We start from the raw sequence: 22,987 nt of genomic DNA, 5'->3' as shown, positions 1-22,987 counted from the left end.
TTAATGTTTCTAATTAATTGGAAGAATATAAATCATTGTTATTATGATTAATTTGATGTTGGGTCATTTGAGTTCTGAAAAGGAAGAAGAAATCGAAAACAGTCTAGTATGGGTTATGTAGTTTTAAGTTGGGTATAATATCAGAAAAGCAGAACAGAGGGACTGGTTTGGGTGTTTGTCGGGTTAGCGAGAGGTCACGGGTTCGAGCCTGACTTTGGGCATTTTTTTTAAAAGGGCTTATTTTGAGGTAGTTTTCATTTCCTAAAATTTTTAATATTATTAATATTATTATTAATATTATTATTATTATTATTATTATTATTATTATTATTATTATTATTATTATTATTATTATTATTATAAGTTTATGAAAATGATTTAAATTAAAATTAATTTATGATTTAAATGAATTAGTACTATTAAAATTAGTATTATAGTTATTATTATTAATTAGTATTATTAACATAAGTATTAATATTAATGTTATTAATAAGATTATAATTATTAGTATTAAAATTACTATCATTATCACCATTAGTACTAAAAGTAACCGTACTTTAAATTCTGTCAAAATTTCTTGTAAAATTAGTATTATTATTGAAATTAATATTTTTAATAAAATTATCATTTTTATAATTATCTTTATTAAAAAGTGTCATTTTTAAAATTAACTTATTAACAATACTATTATTATTATTATTAAATATCATTATATTCTTATTATTAAAAGGATATTAATTAAAATATATATAAAAGATATCAATTAATATATTTTATATATTCTTTAAACTTTAATATATTAAAATGTCATAACGAATGATAAATATTAGTATATATATATAAATTAAATATATTAAATTTATCTAACATAACACATAAAAATAACAAATAAAGTCATTAATAATATATAAACTTGTTCAATTACCATTATACATATACTTGATATAGGTTCGTGAATCCAAGGTCAACTCTGTACTTGTTAAGTGTCATCCTATGCATATTTACTACAAACTATCGTATCGTATCGTGAGTTCATCTGCTCCCTTTTTATATATTTTTGGGCTGAGAATAAATGCAATATTTTTATAACGGATAGACACAAGTGCAAACTATTATGCGACAAACATGAGTACTTTTATTGTGTTGATATGTAACATGTTATTGTGTTCATATGAAATATGCAAAACCCTACTTTGTAATATCATTAATTGCTAGATAATGAAGAGGCAAACAAAATTATTATAAATAGCGCTATTGGGAGTAACGTCCCGCACTGTTGACCTCAGGTCAATTGGTGGTATAATAATGATCTCAACAATTACATATGTATTGTCTCGGGGTAAAATCGTTTAGTTTTGATATTATACGCTCATAGCATACTTTTGATATACATGATATATCGTCTTTTATTAAATCTTGTGATCTATTACTGAAATCATTATTTATGACAAACCTATGAACTCACTCAACCTAGTGTTGACTTTTTAAAGCATGTTTATTCTCAGGTACTTAAATATTGCTTCCGATGTATATCTGCTGCTTTGATGATGATTGCTTGCTATGCTTGGAGTCTTCAGTACATATCATATTAATTAAAGACATTTAATGCTCTAAATACAATGTAATCTATTTATCTTCCGCTGCAAAACTCAATAAAACGTCTCATATAGAGTCGTTCTCGTTTATACAACTGTGATTTGATATAATTAGTCACAAATACCCCAGGTCCTATTTGGGGGTGTGACAGTAGTCTTCCATTATTATTATTATCATCATTATTATTATTATCATTATCATTATTATTATTATCATAAGTATTAGTATTATTATTAAAAAAATCATTATTTTTATAGTTATTATATTTAGTATTCCTTATTATTAAACTTATCATTTTTATTAAAATTATTATTATTATTAAAAGTATTATTATTATTAAAAATTAATTTAGTATTATTAAAATTATTATTTTTACAAACAAAAGATATTTATATAGAAATATATTTATTACATATATCATAAGTATAACTAACTTACTGTTTTAATATAAAAATAACTTATGTAGATATATATAACATTGAAAATAATAAATACATTACTCTTTTAAATAAGTAATATATTAAATAATTAATATATGTAACACAGTCTGAATGCCATTACATATTCAATATAGGTTTTAATATATACAAAACTGATATAGGTTCGTGAATCCGAGGCCAACCCTGCATTGTTCGCTATCGTCGTATGAATATTTTTACTACAGAATATTGTATTGTGAGTTCATTTGATTCTCTTTTACTCTTTACATTTTTGGGACTGAGAATACATGCGCTGTTTTTATAACTGTTTTATTAAATGCTTTTGCAATCTATATTTTTGGACTGAGAATGCATGAGATGCTTTTATAAATGTTTGACGAGATAGACACAAACAAAACATTCCTCGAATGAATTATTATACAGACAGAGGTTCTGTTGATTATTATTGAATTAGTTGGACGTGATAATTGCCACTAATTGATGTGAATATTTCCCCTGAATATTATAGCTTGGTAACCTAAGAATTAGGAAACGGGTATGGCCCCTAATTCACGTGAATCCTAAAGGTAGCTACCGGGTTTAACACCCCCACCCAGAATGTTCACTAGACGGAAGAGCTAGTGGGCGTGGTGTTTAGTACTTCGAGGTTTATATATTGATTACAGACTGAAAGTTTTGTTTATTTGGGGATATTTATGATGCGCATTAAATGTTAAGGTCGGTTACCAAGCAACGAAAGCAAGCAAAGAAAAGCGAATGTTATGTATCGAGAGAATGATTTTATACACATGTTATGTGTATGATATTTTGTACACGAGATATGTGTACGGTTACTAAGATTTATGAAAAATGATTTCGTACACGAGATATGTGTACTGTATTTAAGAGATGTCGCATGTACATTACAGGTGGGTATATGATTCGGGCCCATTTGTACCATGCACATTTAAATCTTGTGCTTTATCAAAATTATGAATTTTATTGTTTATGATAAACCTATGAACTCACCAACCTTTTGGTTGACACTTTTAAGCATGTTTATTCTCAGGTATGAAAGAAATCTTCCGCTGTGCATTTGCTCATTTTAAAAGATATTACATGGAGTCGTTCATGGCATATAGGGGTTGTACCTCGCAATGAGACCAGCTGTTGAAGACTTCGTCCAGGTGGATTAGGACGGGTCACTACAGTTGTTACATAGATAGTCTGGTTCCTATAAGCCGTGGTCAACGACCATCGTATTGGAAAATGTGGCCATGATGTATTCGAATCGTGGCTTATGCGAACCTTATTCAAACATAGGTGTATTTTGGTAAGGGTGCGTGAGTAATCCTTATAAGTTAAAGGTCATGGATTTGAATCTTACGGGCTTAAAGCCTATCTAAGTATTTTGTAATGTTTCGAAAAAAAACTTTGTTGGCTTTTATCTTTGGATCTTTTGCTAGGTTTGGTACATTCTACTACTCCGTATTACATAATGTAACTTTTTGGGGACCATATTTATAAAAGTATGATATGGTATATGGGATGATATGATTTAGACAATTTTTTGATATAAAAGAATAAGTGGATCAAATAACACCTAACAAGAATATCACTTTAATCATGCTAAATATCACTTCCTTCATTCCATTTCTATTGTTCAATATTTTATATTGAAATGTTTCAAATTAATTATCCATTTCTATAAATGACCGGATACATATTGTATGCCTCTCATTGTTTGTTTTTCACTATGTACATGAAACAAAATAAGAATATCTAATGAGGCTTATACATTCATAAGTCACTCGAATATCTAAAATCAAAATCGAATGAACGAGATAATACGCTGACTACTTCAAAGCCATTTGACTATAAACTTTTTTTTTGAACAGCGATTGGGATCACTCGAGGGGGACTAAACCACCTGTTGCGATCATCTCCCGTTTCGACTATGCCGATGCAGCGATAATAACCCCGCCCCCATCGCTGCCCGGGAGGAAACCTTGAAACCGATTCAATGGCACGGCCAAATAAAACCCCCATCCCCTTTACCCCCAAACGATATGGGAAAGGTGCCATGGGTGGATACTTCATGGCAGAGATGAAATTGTGTTTTTAATATGTAGCCAATGGGGGTCGAACTCCTGACCTCCCCTAAAGGAGGCAGACCACCAACCGCTGGACCACATCACAACTTCCCATTTGACTATAAACTATTGCAGACAAAAACAACAATCTGAAAGAAAAGACACTAAGGGTGTTGGATAATTAAGCATTGCATAGTTGGGTGAGATTAGTTGTAATTGATAGTATCTTTTAAGTACCTTCTAAATTAAACATATAAATAAGCTTTAAGGACTACCGAATACATAAAACATGACACTATAATTAGTTGAACATTTATTCAAAATGAAATGCATGTGTTATATTTTAACTAAATAAACTAGTAAAAGACACCACTGACTCTTGGGACAAAAAATCCAAGTCCTTGGTGTAATGAAACGTGGGAATCAATGAATCATGCATTTTTTTTTTCATGGAAGGCAGGGTAGCTCACCACCCCAAGTCAAAGTGTTCTTAAAAATTTGTTATTAACAAGATTATCAAGATGCAATAAAATATTACTACTATATTCTTAATTTTCTATATGTTTGTTGAGAAAATATCAATATCAATATACTTATGATCAGTAAAGTACTAAAAATAACAATTAATGGATGTCTCAAATTCTTCATAGTTAAAATAAACAGTATTAGATGAAACATGAAATAACTCATCACACAGGAGAAAAGTATAATTAATCGGGTGATGAATTCTGTTTGATCTTACAAATAGTCAATGATTTTTCCCTTTTATTTTATGTTACATTTAAGGTAGTTAAAATGTGAAAAAGTAGTGTGATTACTTATACTTTCATAATTGATAGACATACTTTCCCCACCTCAAATTATATGATCATCGTATTTATTAATTTGTCCTACAATAATTGTTTACTTCTTAGAATATATATATAGATATGCATTAATGATCAGATTTCTCATACTATCTTATATAACTACACAAACAATCAAAAACACATACAATGATTAATGAATATGATGGTTAAACCGGTCAATATATTAAAATCGGAATTGTTATTAACGTACTTTCTTAAAACATATTAATGTATTAACCTCAACATGATTGATCTCTTTCTTGGTGTTTCCAACTTTTTTCTGACAAGCTAGTATAAAAATTTATACATGAGATATCTTGGAGTTGAAACCCGGGATCATTTGTTTTTTGATTGCGATGTGGCTCGTGCTTTATGGCATAGAATCCAGATTTGGCTCGGTTGCGGTATGCCTCAATTTTCTTCTTGGGATTCGTTTATGGTTTGGTTAGAGGGCGTTCGATTACCGGTCTCTTCAAAGAATCGGATCATTGCGGTCGTAGTTACTTCTTTGTGGGTCTTATGGCGTTTCAGGAACGGTGTTGTTTTTCACGATTCTTTTTGTTCTAAAAGTAGTTTATTCGATGTTATTAGGCTTTTTTCATTTTGTTGGATTAAAAATAGAGGCCATTTAGTTTCTAACTGGAACTTATGGTTGTCTATGCCCTTGTAATTTCCCTTAGCGTCTTGCTAGGGATCGCTTTATTTTTTTAATATATTCTTTGGCCGTTAAAAAAAATACATGAGATATCTTGCAAGAATAATATTTTTGTGATGGTTTGCAAACTTAATGATCCAATAATTTTATATAGTTGGTATTGAGTTTTCCATTAAACATAAAATTAAATAAAAGTCAAATTTAAGGAAAGACAAAATGTTCTAAAAAACAATAGAACCAAATACGCCTTGAAGACAACATGCAATGTTAAAACAATACACACACTAGTTTTTTGCAACTCACTATTCCCCACAAAGCAAACCACTCCACACGTTAATACTGACTTTGGATAATATTATATTCGTAGAAAATTAATAGAATAATTGTAGTCGGTAATTAACAAGCCCACATTTTTCTTTAAAATATAATCCGTATTATACTTTATCTTTTTACGTAACAACAATAACATTATTTAAATGAATCAACTTCAATTCGTTTATAATTTCGTTAACAATAATAATTTATGGAATTATTAGTCTTAGTTTAGTTTTCTTTTTAAAAGTATTAGTATTAATTTATGAAAATATTAGTATTAGTATTAGTTTATCAAAATAAATATTTCGAAGAGATATTATAGTAAGTTTAGACTAACACTATAGATTTACATAACATTACAAGGACTCAAGGAGGTATATACTTTTTGTCATGCTTTGAAAGCTTTTACACATATATTTTGAAGAATATTATTATTTAATTATTATTATTATTAAGGTGGTCTTCGAAAAGGCATTTGATAGTATTAATTGGTGTTTTCTAATGGAAGTTATGAAATGTATGGGATTCGGTGAAAAATGGCGTAATTGGATTCTTTGTTGTCTTAAATCGGCCTCCGTTTCGATTCTCATTAATGGGTCGCCTACTCGAGAATTTTCTCTAGGAAGGGGGGTTCGGCAAGGCGACCCGTTATCGTCTTTTCTCTTTATCTTAGCGGCGGAGCGATTGAATATTCTCACAAAAATTGCGGTTGAGAAAGGACTTTTCAAAGGGGTTGAAGTGGGTAATGATAAGGTCATTGTTTCTCATTTGCAATACGCGGATGATACGATTTTTTTCGGTGAATGGAGTAGAGTGAACGTCAATAGTCTTGGTAACTACTTAAGTGTTTTGAGCTTGCCTCGGATCTAAAGGTTAATTTCCAAAAAGGTAGTGTTTTTGGTGTTGGGGTAAACCATGATGAAGTGCTTTCCATTGCGAATTATCTAGGGTGTAAGGTTGGTAAATTTGCATGCACATATCTCGGGTTGCCAATTGGATCGAAAATGAATAGAGCTAAGGATTGGTGTTCGGTTATTGAAAAGTTCAATTCTCGGTTATCGGGTTGGAAAATGCGCTCGTTGTCATTTGGAGGAAGATTGGTTCTCATTAAATCGGTTCTCAATAGTCTCCTGTTGTACTACTTTTCGCTCTTTCACGCTCCGCCTTGTGTGATTAAAATTCTTGAGAGGGTGAGGAGATCGTTTTTTGGGTCGGGTTTGGGTCTTGTAATAAAATTTCGTGGGTTAAATGGGAGTGTGTTTTAAACAACTACCGGAACGGGGGGCTTAATATTGGATCTTTACATGCGAAAAACTTAGCATTATTAGGGAAATGGTGGTGGAGGTTTAAAATCGAAACTACATCCCTTTGGGCTAAGGTCATTCGTAGTATCTATGGATTTTGCGGGGGCCTAACGTTGGGAGATAGTTTCACTCATCAATCAACGTTAGGTACTTGGCGAAATATCGTGTTAACAGGTAAATCTCTTGAAGACCTCCATGTCCCGTTCTCTAACTCTTTCGTTAGGAAAATTGGGGTTGGGGAACAATTTATTTTTGGAACGAGCAATGGATCAACGGTGGTAAACTCTGCAATCTTTTTCCAAGGTTTTATAGACTTGAAAGTAACACAGCAGCAACCGTAAAGGACCGAGTCAAAAAAATCGATGGTAGTTTTGTCTTTGCATGGAGCTGGAATCGTGATCCTATTGGACGATCATGGGATGAGCTAATGAAACTGGAGCAGGCTGTTATGGAAGTGGAATTCGACGGCAACTCAAGTGACGGCTGGAAATGGACTCTCTCAAACAGCAACATCTTCGAAGTCAGGAAGCTTGCGCAGGTTACGGATGAAAACTTACTTGGTCTTACACCCTCACATGACCCTCACCTTTTGAACAATCTTGTCCCGAAAAAAATTGAAATTTTCATGTGGAGAGCGAGGTAAAAGCGACTCCCGGTTCGGGTTGAACTTGACAAACGGGGTATTGATCTTGGCAATGTTAGATGCCCCGTTTGTGATGAAGACCTTGAATCGGTAGACCACACTCTCTTTTTTTGTAAGCATGCTCGTGACGTTTGGGAAAGGGTGTTTAAATGTTGGGGTCTAAACGTGTATTCAAGTTTTAGTATATCCGAGCTTGTCAATGATGTTAGTAACACTACCGCGAGTTCTCTTGGAGCAAAAGTGTGGCAAGCAATGAGGTGGATAACTATGTACCAAATTTGGAAGAAGCGGAATAATTCGGTTTTTTATGGGAAAAAGTGGAACGGCCCGATCGCGCTAAATGAAATTCAAGTCATGGCATTCGAGTGGATTTCAAACCGGTTGGGAAAAAATAAAACAAAGTTGGATTGGTTAACTTGGTTATCAAACCCGAGTTACTATCTTATTAATTTGTAATTTGTAACTATTTTTGTCGTGTTTTGGTGTTGCTCTCTTTGCAACACGGACGAGTTTCTTTGTATCTTTCGTGCTTCTAATAAAATTGTTGTTGGCCTTTCAAAAAAAAATAAAAAATTATTATTATTAATTAATTAAATATTGTCATGCTTTGAAAACTTATACAACATTACATATACCCAAATACACAAATACAAGGTTTGTACAGCCGGCAAGGTGTCTGTGCAGTAACTTCCGACTACAAAGTTTGTGCTTAGCAGGCCTACTAGAAGTAGCACTACTTTCAAACACACACTTCACAAACTTAAACTCCAACAAATTGCTCATCTTTCAAGATTGTAATTTGTAGTACTAATCATAGTTTAAGAAACCAAAAACCCCCAAATCTCCTCCCATTCTTTCACTTCTCATTGATCAATTAAAACTCAATCCCAACAAAAAAACCCTAGAATTTGATAAATCAAGCTTCCGGGTCCGGTTATTTTTCGGTTTTAACATCTGGGTCAAGATCAAGTCTTCAACTTGATGACTAATTCGTGAGAACATTAAGAGATTTAATGCTGACAATGGTGGTGTTTTTGTCTGTGTTTTCGCTGGGTTTGAATGGTCTTTGATTTTGGGGATTTAGGTTTTAACTCTGGTTTTTAATAATGGCTAGACGCCATGGATGGGAACTTCCTGCTCATACTTTTCAGGTATGCAATTTTTATTTTTATTTTTATTTTTGCTAAATTTGTTACTTTGATTGTTGTGTACGTGTTACTTTTTGATTGTTGTTTGATGAGAAGTATGAATGAATTAGGAAGTAAGGATATTAATGCGTGAATCGTGGCCAAACAGAAATTAATTAATGATTGATGAACACACATAGGATAAACAAAAGCCTCGGCTTTTTTATTCAAGGAAAATATTAATACCAAAAACTGAGTTCTGTTGCAAACAATAACCAAATATAAATACTAAACAAAAGACTAGGAAATAGGATCTAATTAGATAAGGATAAAGAAAACTAATCCTAATCTAAAACAAACAAACTTATCAAAATTGAAACTCATTGCATTCAAATCCTTCCAGCTACTTTCCACGTGCATGTCAACCAGGCCCATTCCACCATGTTTTGGGCCGATCATTACATTCTCCAAAATAAGCATTTGATGTCTTCAACAATCTGTCTATCAACCCATTAGCATTTGAGTCTAATTCTACATCAGATATTTAAGTAAATTTACATCTGTATGGATGATTGATATGGTTGCTTGTTAAGTGATTCTTCTGAATTTTTTGTTATTTTGACTATAATAATTAGTCAGAACATCATAATTAATCCATACACCTCTGCCATTTGCTTTAATCTTTGATTATGAATGAAATTATACTGTTAGTTGTATTGTAAGTTGTGGTCTTATGATTTTGATTATTTACTTTTTTACTGAAAAGTTGATACCTTTCACAAATTCAAGAAAAGCACTGCTTGAGATATACTCTGTAAAGTAAACATAACGATTTATTCGGTATGATTGAGTATTTTGTTTTGCTACTTTGCTAGCTACTTTACAAAAAAATGTTTGATGTTCGCAGATGAAATGCAATTATAATTTTATGAATCTTGTAACTTATAGTGTTTTGGGGATGTCATAAACTTGATGCAACATTTATGTGTTATGCAAAACTTTAATGTGAGTTACATATTCTCAAGGAAGTTAAAATACTACTATTGGAATCATAGTTATGGATATGGTTGAACACTCAGAACTGGTTATCACTTTAAAAGCACGTGGTAACAGCCCAAAAAGTACTGTTTTGCTAATGTGGTACAACGAGGTTACTTGGCAACGAGTCATAACAGGATGTTATTCGGTAAGGGCAGGTGGTGTTGACCCGAAACAGTTTTGTCCAAACTTTCCTTTAATAGATAATAATATGTGCCATATATGGTCAAAGAAGGCGTATAATCTATTTTTTTTTTAGTATAATCGAGATACAATGTTTTATCCATTAAGTATGCTCTGATTATCACTTGTAAGCCTCTTTTTCTGTAAACTGTTTTGTACATGTTTGTCTCCTTAGATATTATATAAATTGCGTTCCGGTTCGATCCTTCCATTTTTTGTTTTGTTTTTTGAGATTCGCTTTTTTTTTTAGTACATGCTAAATGTGCAGGTTGTGGCTATTACAGTATTCTTCTTGTTGTCCGTTGCCTTCTACGCATTTTTCTCTCCTTTTCTTGGAAAGGATATTTATGAGCATGTGGCCATTGGTGTTTATTCATTCTTGGTAAATGATTTTCCCCGCTAAATTTATCATTATATGTATATGTATTATGCACCCTTTTGTGTTTCTTTGCTTATATTTTATTCTGAACGATATCTTGTTTCAGGCTCTTAGTGTATTTATTCTCTACGTAAGATGCACAGCTATTGACCCTGCCGATCCTGGCATTTTAATTGAACCGGGACGGCCATCGCCAAATAGGTCTCATAATGGTACCGAAGTTCGTGGTTAGTGATTCACTTCTTGTGCAATGGTTTTAGAGACTTTTAGTAGCTGACACTAAAAATATGTGCTTGAATATTGGAGAAGTCAAAACACTTGTTACATACAGTATGAAACAAAAACATTTCCAATTTGGTAATATGAAATAATCCAAATTTACTATTAGCTGAGGTTCCTCAAAGAATTATTTTCCAACTAATTAATGTTTTGAAAGAGTGTGTCGATTTGTGGTATGTTCTATAAAGAATTAAACTGCTAAATTATTTAAAATTTAGCTAAAATGGAGATTGGTCAAATGTGTCGAACTGGTCAAATGTCAATTCGATTTCAGGAAATGGATCTTCTGTTGGAGAAATTAGCAAGTCAGGTTATGGAAACGGAGGAGTATATGATAACGGTAGTTCCGGTTGTTGTTCAAAATTTGGGGCGGTATTTTGTGGGTGTATTGTCAAAGAAGATTGCCGTAACGACGAAGAGATGCAACAAGGAGGAGAAGAAGAGGCTTTATTCTGTACATTGTGCAATGCAGAGGTATATACATAGTGTTTTTCTACCTTAACGTAAATTACTAATCCAAATTTCGAAACATTCTACGCTTATCAACAATATTTATAAAGGCTTTTGTTTAGTAAGAAATTATTAATCAATGAAGTTATTTAGTATATTATATGAAGCAACAAATTTGTTTGGGTTATTGTAGGTGCGCAAGTTCAGCAAACATTGCAGAAGTTGTGATAAATGTGTTGATGGATTTGATCATCATTGTCGGGTAAGTTTCTAGACTTGATTTTTATAGCATTTATCAACTAAACATAGGTCAGTGTCTTATTGTTATAGCTTCTCAAAACATGTAAATGGTACTCATTAAATGATTGTGTTATACACTAAGTGCATGTTATGTGTTTGTCAATTTTTACAGTTATATCTTCTAATATGATTGTTAGTAGCAAAACATTCAAGGCGTATAATGGTTCTAGAGGAGTACAAATTCTAATATGGTTATGGTTTGTGTTGACTCATCATTCTTTCTGAATCCCATAAATAACTAATATGAACTATTGTTAGAACAATGATCAAGTATTATGTTATGAAGTAAATTTGGAGGTTGTAAACACTTGAGTACACATTTGGCGAACTGAATCGTTCAATCCGTTTTCTTTGTAGCTAAGTTTTTTTTTAGCTTAATATGTAACTATGCCCATTTTCACATAAGTTAAATTTGCTACCTTCGACTATTATTATTCGCATTGCTTGGTTTCAACATTGCCTTTATCTATACAGTCACAGTATCCAGTTTTTTAAATTATATATATTAGTTTTCTTATTTATATTTTTTGTGTGTGTAGTGGTTAAACAATTGTGTAGGCAGGAAAAATTACTTCACGTTCGTAAGCTTAATGGCTGTCAGCCTTGTTTGGGTACGTCTTACAATTAAGAAGCTGAAATTTCTCTGTTTCGGTTATTAACGAAGTTGTCAAATTCAACTGTTGTCTTCTATTTTTGTTTCAGCTCACGTTTGAATGTGGGGTTGGTATTGCTGTTCTTGTTCGATGCTTTGTTAATAAACATGCTACGGAAGACCAAATTGCTGATAGACTTGGAGAAGGGTTTAGTCGAGCCCCATTTGCAACTGTTGTGGTATGTTTATTTCTTTAACCTGCTATAATGACATTTACCAATTCCATAAATTAAATGTTTATGTGACTCATTTGCTTGTTATCTATAGAATAAAATAAAATCAGTTCTTCAAATTTAATTTTTTTGATCGTGCTTTTTTAGAGGATATAATCATGTTTACGGTCAAAATTAAACACGTTCCAATTTTAATTTATTTTTACCATTGTTTGCTTCCGTTGCAGGCTATTTGTACACTTGTCTCCTTACTAGCCACTATTCCACTTGGAGAACTCTTCTTTTTCCACATAATTCTAATCCGCAAGGTTTGTTCTTGGCAATTTTGACCATTAGTGGGCCAGCCCAGGCTATGTTTTATTCTTGTTGAGTTAAGTAAATAAGTTCAGTTTGAAAGATGACATGTCAAAGAGGGCCGAAGTCAACCATATTGTATCTTAGTACATAAAACCTCCCAAATCAACTTATCCAAAGATTTTACTATTCTGAATCAACATTTTGTATCTTATTTTGACTCACTAACTTTTTAAAATATATTTCTTTGAGAAAAAAGTATGCCATCTCAACTTGCGCTGGTTTCGACTTGAGACATTACAAAAAGAGTTCCGTTATTCTGATATTTTTTTTTTCTAGAATATTTTTTTCTTTTTTAGAAAAGTGTCATCTCAACCCCTGCTGACCTGTGTCGACTTGAGACATATGAATATGATGTAATGTCTCAATGCAGGGTATCACAACATATGAATACGTTGTTGCGATGAGGACCCAAAGCGAACCTCCAGGACCTTCGATAGACGGAATGGATCAACAAAGCTTGCAATCTTCCCCAACCAGCTCTGCTGTCACTGCTATGAGTGGCCGCAGCAGCTCACTTGGTTTAGGTTTGCAATATAAAGGTGCTTGGTGTACTCCTCCAAGAATCTTTATGGATCATCAGGTATCCACCCCCTCCCTCATATATGAAATGTCTTAAAATACCCTTGAGCTATCTACCAAAATCAATGTTTTTAAAGTATGCTCATTTCACTTGATGATAATAATCTCTTGTTCTGAAATCAGGACGAAGTCATTCCTCATCTGGAGCCCGGACGACTTCCATCAACAGTTGACCCGGATGCGGTCCAGCCAGGCGACAAGGGTAAACGACCACCTAACCGTCCTGTTCGAATCAGTGCATGGAAGCTCGCAAAACTGGACTCAACCGAAGCCATGAAAGCAGGTGCTAAAGCCCGAGCTTCCTCTTCTGTTCTTCGACCTGTTGGCTCTAAACATAATCAATACGACCCCGATCAGTTATCTAGCAGCAACGCGAGCATCAAAAGCAGCCCGAATAGTTCCCATCACCATCGGTTCAATCACTCCAAAAGCTCATATCCGCCTAGTCGAGCTAGCCGTGATGATACCGAAACTTGTGCTCATAGTGTTGTTAGTAACATGAGCAGCCCACCACCCGCTAGGGATCATTTCAACCCAATGTACCAGTCTTCCGGGACCCAGTCTCCTTTCTCTCACGAGCCCGTACCTGTAGTCGCACCTGTGCCGGTGCCAGTGCCACTGCCACCACCGGTGCGGGTCCCACAGGTTCCTAGGAGAAACACGGCGGTCAATGAAGGTACGAGATCGTCATCTGTATATTGGGATCAAGAAGCAGGCCGGTTTGTGTCTGCTGCAACGGTGAAAGCCGTAGGTGGTGGTTCGTCCTCTCAGGGTTCCGGCACTGAGCTTACATACACGGGTCAATCGATTTTCTTTGGTGGGCCACTAGTTGGGCCTAGCGGCAGCGGTGGTGGTCCACATAGGGAAACCACCACAAATGCTGCGGTAACCACCAACACGTCTAGTTATTATCAACAGGGTAGATTACAGCGCGGTGGGCAGCTTCCGGTGTTTGTTCCAAGTGATCCTTCTCAGCAAAGATTAAATAGAGACATTTGATGTACTTTTTTTTTTTTTTTTTTTTTTATCATAGGATTTGTTTTTGTAATTTGTAGAGTAGTTTTTTCAAATGTTTGACTTTGACCTTTGCAATTATCAAAGTTGGACTTGTTTCTCAATTTAGCTCAGTAAGTGGTTGAATGTGTGGCTGCATATGATTTTAAATCTGTGTTTATTTATTTAACATCAAATTATGTAGAATTAGAATTAGATTAGAAATTGTAATAAAGCTGATTATTTGACATGGTTTTAGAATCACCAACTATTCTTAACATGTTTTTAGGTGACATTTATAGCTTACATACAATACAAATTAGGTTAAAATACATTTAGCTGTGTAAATTTTTACAAAGTTTTTTTTCTTTCCTTGTCAAGCATATTGTTAGATGATTAAAATATTAAATTGTAAATGATTTAACAAAAAACAAAAACTTTGCAAGATGTTTTGCTTGCTATATTATGCCCTTTTGAGGATTGAGGATCTTGTGGCCATGGTTTTATAATCAGATAACTAAATCTCCTATTAACACTCTCGTTAACTAGTTTTTCTTCAATCTAAACAAAACCCGGTTCAAGTTAGTTAAAACAATCTCTTTTCCCATTTTTGTCTGGTTTTCTTTTTCCAAACAAAAAAACAAATCAACAGGATTTCTTTTTGTTGCAGATGGGAATTAGATTGTTTGCCATTTTTTATGGTCGGAAAAGGCATTAAACATAAACAAATAGGAGGAAGATTATTGTGAGACTGTAACCTTGATCCTAAAATAACTTAAAAATGGGTGGAGGTGGAGATGAACGAATGCTCGACCAAACGGCAACATGGTCCGTTGCCTGTGTTTGTGCAGTCATCGTTATAATCTCAGTAATGTTGGAACATAGTCTTCATACCGTCGGTCATGTAAGTATCTTGATTTTCTAATTGCGGCTGTTTACATTTATATAATCTCATAATCAATCAATTATCATATTTTGCAGATCATGAAATTTTTGACAATACGGTTGCTAACATGTGAAATGTTTTTTGTTTTAGCTTTTGAAAAAGAGACATAAACCGGGGCTAATGGAAGCACTAGAAAAAATTAAAAATGGTACATATGTTAAGGTTCTTGTATGTTTTGTTTTCAGTTATATCAATGTGTATGTTTTTTTTATAATATGTCGGAATGTATTTGTTGTTGCAGAGCTTATGGTTCTCGGGTTTATTTCGTTGCTACTGGTGTTTAGCCAGAACTATATTGCGTCGATTTGTGTATCGAAGGATCTTACAAAAGATTTCTTGCCCTGCAAGAAAGAAAAATATGAAAAGGATGATATAGATGAGGATGGTGGTGGGGTAGAGACTAGGAGATTGTTGTGGTATGATCAGAGAAAGTTAGCAGATGGCCCACCAAAAGAATGCAAAGAGGTAAAAATGTGGTATTTCAAATTGCCAAATGTATATACCGGGTAAATGGGTACGGATAAACTGGTAAACTTCAAAGGGATTTTTTTACTCAGATGACGCGACCTAACATGGTTATCTCGTTACCGTTTTTGAACCTTTTACCCGACCACCCCAAAATATGTTGTTAGTGAAATTTGAACCTCATACCTCGGCTCTAACAATAACACGAGCCCAACAACTAAGCTATTTCGTTTGCTAAATGCATATATCATACCACCTGAAATTCGTAGCCAATTTTATAAAAAAGAAATCCAAAATAGTGCATTTGCAAATTGTATAAATCATAATGAATTTGCTCTAATTTTGTTTAGGTAGACTTTTTCATTCAAACGTGTTTTGCAATTTGAACCAAAGTCTGGTATCCAATATAAAAAATTGAGTCATTGTTATCTTCATACTATTTCAACAAACATAAATGGCTAGTTTAACGACTGGTTAACTCAAATGTTGTATACTGTGACAGGGATATGAGCAAATAATATCAGTTGCAGGATTGCACCAACTGCACATCTTTATATTTTTTTTGGCTTGTTTTCATGTATTTTATAGTACCCTCACAATGATATTTGGAAGAGCAAAGGTTAGAATCATTTATTTATACTTTGACTACTTTAATAATTAACTTTTGTTTATTAATATGCTTGATTTAAGGCTACCAAACTATATCATAATGGTTAAAAAAAACTCATTTGCTAATGAAAACAGTGTGCTCACTTAATAGCTATGGTTTTTTCTTATATACACAGACTCGAATGTGGAAAATTTGGGAAAGAGAGATTTTGCAGGATCACGACCCTGGCGCTGGTATTATCACGGATATAAGTATAATGATGTCATGACATTTGACGCTTTTTAGACAACTAATTCGTGTATGCTCGTGTGCAGATCCATCAAAGTACCGTCTTACTAAGGAGCTATCTTTTGTAAAACATCACACGGGTGCTTTGGTTAACACTCCTGCAATGTTCTATGTTGTAAGTAAACTATAACCAAATAACATAATAGAAACTAAAATATACATATATAGTATTGTACCATAACTAGTGTACTTGCAATTTCAGTAAAAACTGATTTTTTTTTTTTAATTAACATAAACAAAAAAACTAAAATAGTACGTTCGTGGCGAACTTTAACAATTCCAATGGTTACTCTGTAACAAATAGTTATTATAGTGATTAGTTTACATACATACAAGAATTAAAATGATTATAAACTTATTTACAATGTCATTTGTTTCAGGTTTGCTTCTTTAGGCAGTTTTTTACGTCTGTTCGTAGATCAGATTACTTGGCCATGCGCCATGCTTTTTTCTCTGTGAGTTCTAAATTATCCAATACTTATGTGATTCTGTACATCGAGTGATTAAGTTTCGCGTAATGGAGAGTTTTGTTCCATTTTTCATATACAGGTTCATTTATCTCCTGGGAGTCACTTCAACTTTCAAAAATATATAAAGAGGTCATTAGAAGATGACTTTAAAATAATTGTAGGAATCAGGTAATTCTGTTACAATTAAGATGAAATAGTTAAAACTTATTCAATCTTACTCTTCCATTGTTGTTCTAACATTTTTTTATCACTTCCAGCCCACTGCTATGGGCTACTGCGGTCCTTTTTCTATTTGCAAACGTTGATGGTAACACGCCCATCTTTGTATCTTAATATCATAGATATTAGCTTTTGAAACACTGTAACTGGTTTACTGTATTAATAAGATATATAATATATGGTTTTAACAATAAAGGCTGTTTTAGTTAATACTTAAAAATTATTACTGTGTAGTTAAAATATATGTACCAAACTTACCATACCACATGTTAACTTAACTACATTTTACCCATTTTGTCTACATATTTTTTTTTTTTTTTTTTTTGAAAAGGGCAGTGTTTTGATTAGTTATGGGTAATGCATGCAGGAGCTCGTGCGATGACATATCTTTCTCTATTTCCTGTTATCGTAAGCATCTCTTGTCATCTTTCATTGATCTGCGCAATGGCATAAACAATATACACCCGAAATAAGTGCAATACCTTATTTTAGATAACACGTCCATAATACATTTATTGTTTTACATGTACATGCTGATTTGGCTAATAGAAGAGGACTAACTAATAACTAACCATTGATTCTGGTAAAGATTATCTTAGCAGTTGGAACAAAGCTTCAAGCAATTGTAACACAAATGGCTGTTGAAATTCAAGAACGACAATCGGTTGTACAAGGGATACCTGTTGTGGAACTTTCTGACAGACACTTCTGGTTTAATCAGCCTAGATTAATTTTATACCTTATACAACTCACCCTGTTTCAGGTATATATTCAATTCATTTGTTGTAAAAAGAAAACTCCTAATCGTTGTTGAAAACTCAAATAAAACAATGATTAGAATACAAATACCAATGAATTTGGTAGATATAAGAACAAAATTAATAAATGTTGTATGGTGAAACAATTGAATTTTTATTTTCTTTTGCAGAATTCATTTGAGATAACACACTTCTTTTGGATTTGGGTAAGTAGTGTTTCTAATCATTCTAATACTTTGCTCGTTTAGTTGTACCGAAAAACACTTGTGATGTCTTTATATCTTGCAGTATGAGTTTGGACTTGATACTTGCTTTTACGAAAATCCTTTTATGCAATACGGTAGAGTCATTATAGGGTAAGTAATTCGTTTCTTAATACTGCGTATTAGATTATTACTATGACATTATCTTAATATTCATGATTCTTGATGTATTCACAGAATACTTGTACAAGGCTTATGCAGCTACAGTATACTTCCACTCTACGCTCTTGTTACACAGGTACTTTTAACTAACAAAGCCATTATAACTTAATCCCTTAAAAATGAATAACATCGTTGAAAACTAATCATGAAAAACTTCAATATTCAGATGGGTTCAACGATGAAGCAGTCTATATTTGATGAACACACATCGAAAGCTCTCAAGAGTTGGCATGAACATGTGAAAAAGAAGGACAAAAGTCTTAAATCAAAGACGTTGACTAATCCACCAGTACCACCTGTAGATGCTAAAGTCAAGGTCAAAGGTGATTCAGTAACAACGGTATCGTCTAGACCATCTGCCAACATTGTTGCTAGTGTTGATATACCTGACGATAAGTCCTAGTTATTTTAACCTTATAAAACACAATCAAAGTGCATTCAGAATCCACGAGAATCTACATGTGTAGACGTTTTCTTAGCTGTGCAAAGACATTGTTCTTCAATAGTAAAATGTGACTTTTGAACAAAAATTGAGTGACTATATTGGTTGCTTTCAAGTTTAACATTATTATGATTTACTATAAGTAGGTACATAGTCAAATTAGCTGAATAACGCTACATTGTTTTGTATCTTGTGTAATAACGTTGTATATTGTTAGAATCGGTCGTTTCTGCTTTGGTAAAATTTATGGATGTTTATTTACCTTTATTAAAAGCCGAGCTAAGCAGAAGAAACACGCAACGACGAAAGAGACTGATCTTTGTCCCACACATTAGTTGTCAAAAATGAATACGTTCAATTTTCGATCTAGCATGTTTACTTTTTGCGATCCTTAATGGTTATTTTGGATGTATTGGTTTTGTGAATCCTTCATGTAAGGTATCATAATTTTACTTTTAATACAGTAGTAATCTTTATTTTCGCAAAAGAAAAACACAAAATTCATTTAATCATTTATTTTTATTTTCTTATAAAAATAAAAAACTTGAAAAATTGGAGGGATTCTGATGTAAATTTTGGTTCAAGTAAAGTGGATAGCTTTGTGATTTTGGGGTTCTTGTCTTTTTCACATGACCATGGCTATGGCTTCCTTGCAAAAAATAAATCTTGAAAATCACATGATTTCATACAACAGACCCATAAAAAGTCATCAAGAATTGCATACAAATCAAAATCAACCATTTTTGGCATTACCCATTTCAAGAAGATCAGCAATTTTGATATCTGTGCTTCCACTTACCCTAATTTCAAATCCTCAAGAATCTTTGGCAAGAGAAAGGCGCAATAGAAAAATTATCCCACTTGAAGATTATCAAACTACATGTTAGTCAATTAGTACCTTTTTTAGTATACTACGTGGGTTTACTTTGAAAAATGATTAATTTGTTGATTTTTTATGAGTATCTTGTTTTGTGCTTAGAAATTGTATTTGGGAATACAAGATGAAAGGAATGTGATTCATATTAATGGCATTTGAGGGTGGTTCTGTAATAATAGGATTGTAGGAATGGATATTCAGTAATTTTTTTACTAATATATAATCAGCTGGGAAAAATGTGGTTCAGAAAAATTGAAGATAAGATGGTTGATACTGTTTTGCAGATTAAAGTTTCAAGCTTTAATACATTTAGTTTAGTATGGTTGACATACTTAATTTACAACTAGATGTTCATTATGCAAGAATATTTGTAGAAAAGAAGAAAATTACCGTTGCTAATGAGTTTCCTGAATCTGAACTTTGAAGCAGCTGAAGGGTTGAAATACTATGATCTTGTTGAAGGAAAGGGCCCCACAGCTGAAAAGGGATCAGCTGTTCAGGTTTGTGTTGAATCTTAATCCTTGAACTAAATTCTGTTTGTGACTGTGTTTGTTATAGGTTTAGGGTTGATTACACTGAGCTGTGGTTTTGTGCAGGTGCACTTTGATTGTGTTTACAACAAAATTACCGCAGTTTCAAGCAGGGAATCTAAGATTTTAGCTGGAAACCGTACCATTGCACAGGTTTAATTCTACCGTCCCCATTCATGCGCTTTTCTTTATGCACACAATAAAGTGACTTGTTTATGTGGAACCAGATTTTTGCACACTATACAGTGAGTTGAGGTAAAAACTATATGTTTTATAAGACCCAGATTTGAGTTGTGTTGGAAATTTCGTGTAAACAAGGTAAGATTTCAATCTGGATAATCTCTGTGAGCCGAGTGTCGGTATCACTTTCCGAAAGCAATCTTTCGACCCTAATTGATGCCCGGGCTTCACGAAATTCACTTTGGGATTAAATTCAGAGAAATGAGTCTGTTTTTTATACCAGAATCAGAATCCACAATGGTTATGTGTGTGTGCTTTGTGTTTGTGATATTCCAAGTTATAAATCTGTTTTCTGTCCGAAAACTGTTTTCACATACATTAAACCTGGTCATGTTTGAGGTTTGAAGCCCGTTAGGGGGCGTTGCCCCTAGGACCCCCTGTACCCTAGTTTATCCACTGTCAAAATTTTCGTGATAATTAAAAGAATCCATATGTATTTTGGAGTTTAAGTTTGATTTTTTTACGTCAGCTTGTGTTAATACTAGGGATGAGCAGATTTCCCGAAACCGAACCGGTACCGTACCGGTACCGAAAATCGGTACCGATCGGGATTCGGTATCGGTTCCGGTCCTTGATTTTAAGCTAATTCGGTATCGGTATTTTTCGGTACGGTACCGAAAAATACCGAAAAAAACGTATTTAAACCGTATTAAATACATGTAAAAATCGAAAAAAATGTAAATTTGGGACAAACGGTATAATACCGAAAATTACCGGTACCGGTATTGGAAAAACGGTACGGTACCGGTATTCGAAATTGGGTAAATTCGGTACCGGTACTTTTCGGTTCCGGTACGGTTCGGTACCGGTTCCGTACTTTTAAAAAGGGAGGGCAACTGAATTTTGCAAAGTGTTTCTCCATTCAAAAACCATATTAAATGTTCGCTAAAATTTCTTACATGCTTCTCCGGATTATAATATTTCACCCATCAAAATCATAATTCTCTTTCTTTTTTCGGCTACTATTTACCATGACTGACATGGATGGTTTAGTATGTTGACATGTTTGTTTTATGGCCTTAAGTAGCCTTACGAGTTTAAGGTTGGAGCTCCCCCAGGAAGAGAACGTAAACGTGATTTTGTAGACAACCCTAATGGTTTATTTTCCGCTCAAGCTGCACCAAAACCTCCTCCCGCCATGTACAACATTGTGGAGGGAATGAAAGTGGGCGGAAAGGTGATTTTTTAGCATACCCACATGTATTTTTGCCTATAAATTTAGAAACTATTCCTATTTTTTATCCTCCTTTTAAAAGTTACATTTGCTATTGATTTATTGCACAGAGGAGGGTGATTGTACCCCCAGAAGCAGGGTATGGTAAAAAGGGAATGAATGAAATTCCGGTGCGTCATTTTTCAAACTAACTTTCTTTACTCATAAGTTGGTCTGTTTGACTTGATGAAAGACCAGGATTTGATGCTTTTAGGTTTCTTTGTTTCGGTTTTGTAGCCAGGAGCAACGTTCGAATTGAATCTTGAGCTATTGCAAGTAATGAGACCTGAAGGAAAGTAATTTTACTGGACTGCTAGTATCTGCATCTTGTTCTTTCCAATGAGCTTGCAGAGGTAGTTTTAGTATGGAGAGCTACATATTTTTTTTTTTTTTTTTTTTTTTTTTTTTTTGTAAAGTGTATGAAGCTTTGTAATATGAATTTGTACATGACAGTACATTACAATTTACAAATAACACTTTGTAACACTTGTATTTATATACCACATGTGTAAGTGTGTAACAAAATTGCAAATTTATAAAAGATCGTACTAAATAAAGTAATTTATTTATTAAGTCAAACAAGATTGGATCATATTTTATTGAAAACTATTACTATTATAAGGATTTTTTATAGCTCGAGATGGACATCTTGTCATATTGAGTCACCACAAAATTGGCCTATTGGGATAGCAGCCTTCGGCTTTGCCTGCCCTTTCTAATAAAGAATTACGGCTCGACCCGCGAAAGTGCTGGCAACAACAGAAAGGAATAGACCTTGTTCAATGGCTTCTTACTACAGAGGTGAGGTTGATCTCGATTAGGCTAAAACTCGACTAGTTTAAGATTTAAAAGGCTCAAGCGCAAATCGTTTCAAGTCTAATTATTAACTTCCAGCTCCATATCATGCAATCTTGAGCTCGGCTTGAGTTCTACTCGTTTGATATTATACGATCGTCTATATATAATATATCTTATATTACTATTATTAATAATATAATATAATTAGTTAATCTAAATGTACATTGTTCGATTCGACATAAAATTTAAAGCTTAAGCTTAAAAGTGATGTTCAAATTCTTTCTGACTCGACTTAAACTCGTTAAAAAGTCAATTTTTCGAAT

The 22,987-nt window shown here is 33.3% G+C and overlaps 3 protein-coding genes across 4 annotated transcripts; all 3 read left to right on the top strand.

The window, feature by feature from the left end:
• The first annotated feature begins 8,547 nt into the window (after positions 1 to 8,547).
• LOC139852061 (protein S-acyltransferase 21-like) lies at positions 8,548 to 14,508 on the top strand. The gene is made up of 10 exons (XM_071841279.1): positions 8,548 to 9,024; positions 10,490 to 10,603; positions 10,707 to 10,827; positions 11,154 to 11,353; positions 11,523 to 11,591; positions 12,169 to 12,240; positions 12,332 to 12,460; positions 12,682 to 12,762; positions 13,182 to 13,391; positions 13,514 to 14,508. Exons 1-10 carry the CDS (start codon positions 8,980 to 8,982, stop codon positions 14,387 to 14,389), a joined length of 1,917 nt encoding a protein of 638 aa, XP_071697380.1. The 5' UTR covers positions 8,548 to 8,979; the 3' UTR covers positions 14,390 to 14,508.
• Positions 14,509 to 15,093: 585 nt separating this feature from the next.
• Positions 15,094 to 18,994, top strand: LOC139851729 (MLO-like protein 9). Its single transcript, XM_071840882.1, has 15 exons — positions 15,094 to 15,287; positions 15,420 to 15,477; positions 15,571 to 15,794; positions 16,297 to 16,413; positions 16,580 to 16,637; positions 16,719 to 16,807; positions 17,073 to 17,147; positions 17,242 to 17,330; positions 17,420 to 17,469; positions 17,749 to 17,789; positions 17,971 to 18,144; positions 18,310 to 18,345; positions 18,428 to 18,495; positions 18,580 to 18,640; positions 18,731 to 18,994. The coding sequence occupies exons 1-15, from the start codon at positions 15,165 to 15,167 to the stop codon at positions 18,965 to 18,967; spliced, it is 1,500 nt and encodes a 499-aa protein (XP_071696983.1). The 5' UTR covers positions 15,094 to 15,164; the 3' UTR covers positions 18,968 to 18,994.
• A 590-nt stretch (positions 18,995 to 19,584) lies between these two features.
• On the top strand, positions 19,585 to 22,439 carry LOC139852818 (peptidyl-prolyl cis-trans isomerase FKBP18, chloroplastic-like). Of its 2 annotated transcripts, none has more exons than XM_071842155.1 (6): positions 19,585 to 19,888; positions 20,310 to 20,383; positions 20,480 to 20,566; positions 21,681 to 21,830; positions 21,938 to 21,997; positions 22,104 to 22,439. In XM_071842155.1, the coding sequence occupies exons 1-6, from the start codon at positions 19,636 to 19,638 to the stop codon at positions 22,164 to 22,166; spliced, it is 687 nt and encodes a 228-aa protein (XP_071698256.1). In that variant the 5' UTR covers positions 19,585 to 19,635; the 3' UTR covers positions 22,167 to 22,439. The 2 variants fall into 2 exon arrangements, with proteins under 2 accessions (XP_071698256.1, XP_071698257.1); XM_071842156.1 differs by having other exon boundaries at positions 19,586 to 19,888; positions 20,313 to 20,383.
• Positions 22,440 to 22,987: the final 548 nt, after the last annotated feature.

This window comes from Rutidosis leptorrhynchoides, chromosome 6 (assembly GCF_046630445.1).
Source record: "Rutidosis leptorrhynchoides isolate AG116_Rl617_1_P2 chromosome 6, CSIRO_AGI_Rlap_v1, whole genome shotgun sequence".
NCBI classification, from domain to species: domain Eukaryota; kingdom Viridiplantae; phylum Streptophyta; class Magnoliopsida; order Asterales; family Asteraceae; genus Rutidosis; species Rutidosis leptorrhynchoides.
The sequence above is the reverse complement of the archived record's forward strand: the minus strand, read 5'-3'. Positions and strand labels throughout refer to the sequence as shown.

Excerpts from the sequence above, each read along its gene's own strand:
- LOC139852061 (XM_071841279.1), top strand. The coding sequence starts at position 8,980 with ATGGCTAGACGCCATGGATGGGAACTTCCTGCTCATACTTTTCAG. Across the intron at positions 10,828-11,153 it reads TAATGGTACCGAAGTTCGTG|GAAATGGATCTTCTGTTGGA; the intron begins GTTAGTGATTCA and ends ATTCGATTTCAG. Across the intron at positions 13,392-13,513 it reads GAATCTTTATGGATCATCAG|GACGAAGTCATTCCTCATCT; the intron begins GTATCCACCCCC and ends TTCTGAAATCAG.
- LOC139851729 (XM_071840882.1), top strand. The coding sequence starts at position 15,165 with ATGGGTGGAGGTGGAGATGAACGAATGCTCGACCAAACGGCAACATGG. Across the intron at positions 18,145-18,309 it reads TACAACTCACCCTGTTTCAG|AATTCATTTGAGATAACACA; the intron begins GTATATATTCAA and ends TTTCTTTTGCAG. Across the intron at positions 18,641-18,730 it reads TCTACGCTCTTGTTACACAG|ATGGGTTCAACGATGAAGCA; the intron begins GTACTTTTAACT and ends TTCAATATTCAG.
- LOC139852818 (XM_071842155.1), top strand. The coding sequence starts at position 19,636 with ATGACCATGGCTATGGCTTCCTTGCAAAAAATAAATCTTGAAAATCAC. Across the intron at positions 21,831-21,937 it reads GAATGAAAGTGGGCGGAAAG|AGGAGGGTGATTGTACCCCC; the intron begins GTGATTTTTTAG and ends TTTATTGCACAG. Across the intron at positions 21,998-22,103 it reads AGGGAATGAATGAAATTCCG|CCAGGAGCAACGTTCGAATT; the intron begins GTGCGTCATTTT and ends TCGGTTTTGTAG.